Source organism: Bidens hawaiensis, unplaced genomic scaffold, assembly GCF_021521415.1.
Source record: "Bidens hawaiensis isolate Kalapana, Puna unplaced genomic scaffold, B.hawaiensis_p1.1 tig00028013_1, whole genome shotgun sequence".
NCBI classification, from domain to species: domain Eukaryota; kingdom Viridiplantae; phylum Streptophyta; class Magnoliopsida; order Asterales; family Asteraceae; genus Bidens; species Bidens hawaiensis.
Window position 1 is genome coordinate 119,520 of NW_027494546.1, and position 4,722 is coordinate 124,241.

A 4,722-nucleotide genomic window follows, 5' to 3' on the forward strand; every position below is an offset into this window, starting at 1 on the left:
TACTGACCAAAATAGTATACTACTTAATATACAACTTTTGGACTCTTTTTAAGGCATAATTGTTATGGGAAAATGAAAATACACAAATCTACCACAAACACTATTCAATGAAAATAGATACTCAAAACTCAACTTAAAAAATCACATACTAATTCAGGAAGCTTCCCCCATCATCTGTAGATCTAATTCTTCATCGGAATCAATCATATCTTCAAAATCGTAGTAGGGGTTCGCATTGGGTCTTGGAGTGATGGCTTCAAAACTATGAAAATCAGGGGTGTCAAAATTTGGAGATTTCAGGACAATGTATGCTCCTTTATTTTTGTACCGTTCTTTGGTTGCCTGAGAAGTGAAAAGATGGTGCAAGCAATGTTAATTTCTAAAAATACATATTCGCTCGGTTGATTTACCAAGCATTATTATTAATCCATTTCAAGGTTTTCATAGCAGTATGAAAGATAATAGTAGAAATATTTAGCCTCTTTGCTTGTTTTAGAGGTTATAACCTACTGACATTTTATTCAACCTATAAGCCAAGTTAAAAAGCTGCATACGTTTTTACCGGATAAATAGTACACATGCTATAACTAGCACTTGCATGTGCAAACTATGTATGCATGTATATATGTTGTGCCTCACTTCATTAGGTCCCATATCTATCATCTTCATTTTTGTATGTTTTAACTTGAGCTAACTGCTAAGACAATTCTGTTTATGCAAGGGCTGGCTGAAGTGCTGAACATATTGGGCCATGATATGACTAATCACTACCTTCCTGATATTGTAATTAAGCATCTACGGAAACCCCAAATTCAATTAATATATAACAAGCAATCCATCAGAAGAAAAACAAACAAACAGAACAATAATCATTTATGCCATTACTTGGTGAGGAGTTTACGTGCACATCCAAACCGGTTGACCGGTCACTAGCCGGTAAAAATCGGCGGTTAGTAACTGGTTTTCATTTTGGCCCCAGAACCAGTTAATAACTGGTTACAAAACCGGTTTTATCTTTTTAAATCACTTTTTTTTAAAACGGATTTTTTCCCGGTTAATTACCAGTTAACTGGTTCAGTTATACCCTAAACCGGTTATACCGGTTAGGGTTTTTGTGTTTGAAAACCGGTTACTAACCGACCCGATTAAACGGACTAAACGGTTAATTGACCGTTGATGAATAACCAGTTTGTGCATGTCTAGTGAGGGGTAGTTGATATTAACCATTTTATTTAACCTATGTGCAAACTATAAAGGCCCTCAGGCTTCTTGGGGGTACAATATGTAGTATTTCACTCCCGTCATAGTGAAATACAATGATTAAGAAAGAAACTTTGGTGCCGTGAAAAACTCCAAATATATTGTACGCTCAATGAGCATGTGGGCCTTTATAGTCTAAACATTTGTTATACAAAAATATATTAATTCAAATGCTCCTCACCAAACAGTAGCATAAAAGATTATCTTCATAATTGTCTTTTATTAATGGAATGTTGTTTCATTTGTTAGGCATTAAATCAACATGGGCTTTCTTAGATACTTAATTACAATGTCAAGAAGATATGACATTATGACATTTCTACTTAAGCAATCAAACATAATTTCTAGCACCGATAATAAAACATTAACTAAAGCAATTGATATCAGCAGCAGAAATAAACCTGAAACTGTGGATAATCAGGAGCACTGAAGACGGTAATCAATTTCCCAGACGGTACTATGAGATCTATAGTGTATCCTGCATCCATCCCACCAAGAGCAGGTCGTTTATCCCTAGCATCGGGACCTTCATGAGATCTAATAATCAACTGTAACAATAACAACAAATTAATAACGATGAACTGATGATAATGATGATTAGGATCATGATATATAATAGCATTACCTTAACACTAAACTTCTTTAAGAAATCTTCAGTGTAGTCTGGGCCCCACAAAAGACCAATACCTCGTTCTGTGTTTGGAGAAAGACCGGGCTTCATAGACGGGTCGGACCATAAAACATCGCCGGGAATCAAGTTCGGCCCTTCCCATGGGGGGTTAAGTACAGACCGTCTAGCTTTGGACAACTTGTCCAAAGAACCAAGAGACAGAGGTACTGGTTCCGAAGTCAGTACAACCTTACGATTCTTTTTACCTTTGGCCCGCTTAGATGGAGTAGCTGGTAATGGTATACTGCGGAATATCCCTCCATGTGCAGTATAAACACGCCCTGCAATAATTGAAGCAAGCGGAAGTCCTTCAAAACATCCTAGACACTTACGGTAAACATGCTTTCCTTTACTATTATCACCATATTTCGCTAAAACTTCCTTTTCAAATCCATAAACCGATGTACAATATTTCGTTTCGTGATTCCCACGAAGTAGGAATACTCTTTTTGGCATTAACACCTAATAAAATGCCACATAGCATAACAAACTGTTAGACATGTTACAAACTGTTAATATGTTACAAACTGTTGTTTCTCTTTGTAATTAATCAGCATTCATTTTTCTAGTTACTCTTTCAAGTAGGGGTGTGCACAGTTCAGTTCGTTTATTAGCCTAAACCAAAACCAAAGTCATCCGTTAACCTATTTTATGTACCAATTGGTTCAAAATAGGAATACTTGTTGTGGCATTCAAATCTAAATAAAAAATGCCATATAGCATATCAAATTGATAGATATGTACAAATTGCTGTTTCACTTCGTAATTAATTAGCATTCATTTTTCTAGTTACTCTGTGCACGGTTTGGTTTGGTTATTAGCCTCACCCAAAACCAAAACCGAAGCCATCGTTTAACCTGTTTTATTAACCAATTTTTTTGGTTAATCGGTTCAGTTTATTCGTTTAGTTTTTCAGTTTTCAATTTGGTTCGATCAATTTCGGTTAATAACCAAAACCAAACTCGGGCTACAATTTTTGCTTAGAAACACATGAAATTAGGGCATAAATACATTAAATGGAGATATACAAGCTAGAAATCTATGAGAAATATGAATGGTTTGGTTCGGTTAATTTCGGTTAACCGAGGGTACAAAAAAAACTAATAACCAATTTTCATTTAATTCAAATTTTATTTAATCGGTTTACAGCTCATTCAATTCTTGGTTCGGTTTTGGTTTCGGTTAACGGTTCCCTTATTGCTTACTATGCAGTCAATATCGGTTATCCTTCCCCATGTGAAATACCGGTCAAAATATCAGTACTGATAATATCGACGATATTGACCGATATTTGACCAATATATCACCGATCTTCCCGATATCAGTACCTTTTCTTCGTAGTTCTTCCATTCGTTTTTTTTCTTATTGCTGCTATAGTGCTATTAGTGTTTTTAGTCTTAATTGTTAATTGTTTGTATTTAATGTTAGTGTTTTAACTCTTAATCAGTTACTACTTGCCACGCGATAACCTATATCTCAATTCCCAAATATCAGTATTTAACCGATATCCAACTTTTTACCACATTAACTGCATAGATTGCTCACCCCTAGGAGTTTCAAGATTCAAATTCTGTTAACAGATCATAATGACAACACAAATTCTCCAAAAATCACACATTTTTAATTCAATTCAAGTAATCACTTACTTTCCAAGCTAGTAACACAAGGAATGTCTCAAGCCCCCAAGCTCCTCTATCAACATAATCCCCATTAAACACGAAAAACCTGTTATCAGACGGAAACCCGGCATCTTTCAACAAAAACAGCACATCATGCAATTGCCCATGCACATCTCCAACCACCACCACACTCGATTCCAAACCATCCTCTTTATCGGGCTCAATCGGAACACAGTTCGGCTCTTTATGCAAAATCTTGGACGCCGTGAGCACCAGAGCGTCAAAAGCATCAACAGGTAGCAATGATGGAAGTTCCGACGGCCGAAGGTTTCTTGATGACCAATCGAAGGTTGACATGAGGTTTGTGACCCAATCGAGGGTTAAATTGCCGCCAGATGGCCATGAAATTGGGATCGGGAGATGGGTTTGAGACGGATCGGAGGTGGGTTTTGTGGGTTCGTCGGAAACAGGGGAGGAGGTTGACGGCGGTGGTGCATCGGTGACGGTGGATTCCGGCGGTGACGATGACATGTTTGGTCGATGATTTAAGAAATTAAATTCAATTGTGAAAAGTAAGTTGAGGTTGTTTTATATTAAGTGGTGGGAAATCGCCAGGTCACTCCAACCCTAGAAACCAAGATTAATAATACTGGATGCAATAATTGAAAAGGGAAGACACAAACATGCATATTTACAGAGTAATATTAGTTTTGAGTTAATTACAAGTATGATAATATGTATTATTAGCTTTGAGTTAATTACAACTACGATGGATGTGTGTCGGTATCGTAGCAAACCAATAATGATCGAACATCATTGTTACTAGTATTGGTGTTTGTTTTGAATGTTTTTTATTCTGACAACTTCAATGAAACTTATACAAAGTCATAAGTTATGTAGTTATTTATTTATACATAATTCATTTTCGATTTTACTGGTTTTTTTTACTGGTATAGTATCAATTTCATTACGATCGTGAATTTGGCGTGGATATCAATATGTTTGTAGGTTGACTTTTATAATATGAAAAAACAATAATGTTTATATATATTTAAAGAAAACTATTTATATATATATACTAAAAAAAGTTTCAGTGCACACCACTACCAAACCCCTCAAGATTTGTGACGTCATTCATAGCATAACGCTGGTGATTTCTTCATATCTTACCAA

General features: G+C 35.9%; 1 protein-coding gene across 1 annotated transcript; it reads right to left on the reverse strand.

Annotated features, from left to right (window-relative positions):
* LOC143576180 (serine/threonine-protein phosphatase 7-like) lies at window positions 1-4,016 on the reverse strand. Its single transcript, XM_077060335.1, has 4 exons — window positions 3,577-4,016; window positions 1,886-2,392; window positions 1,662-1,808; window positions 1-342 (listed from the first exon to the last, which is right to left on the reverse strand). Exons 1-4 carry the CDS (start codon window positions 3,904-3,906, stop codon window positions 154-156), a joined length of 1,173 nt encoding a protein of 390 aa, XP_076916450.1. The 5' UTR covers window positions 3,907-4,016; the 3' UTR covers window positions 1-153.
* Between the last annotated feature and the right edge of the window lie 706 nt (window positions 4,017-4,722).

Excerpts from the sequence above, each read along its gene's own strand:
- LOC143576180 (XM_077060335.1), bottom strand. The coding sequence starts at position 3,906 with ATGTCAACCTTCGATTGGTCATCAAGAAACCTTCGGCCGTCGGAACTT. Across the intron at positions 2,393-3,576 it reads TTGTGTTACTAGCTTGGAAA|GTGTTAATGCCAAAAAGAGT; the intron begins GTAAGTGATTAC and ends GCATTTTATTAG. Across the intron at positions 1,809-1,885 it reads TAAAGAAGTTTAGTGTTAAG|TTGATTATTAGATCTCATGA; the intron begins GTAATGCTATTA and ends TTATTGTTACAG.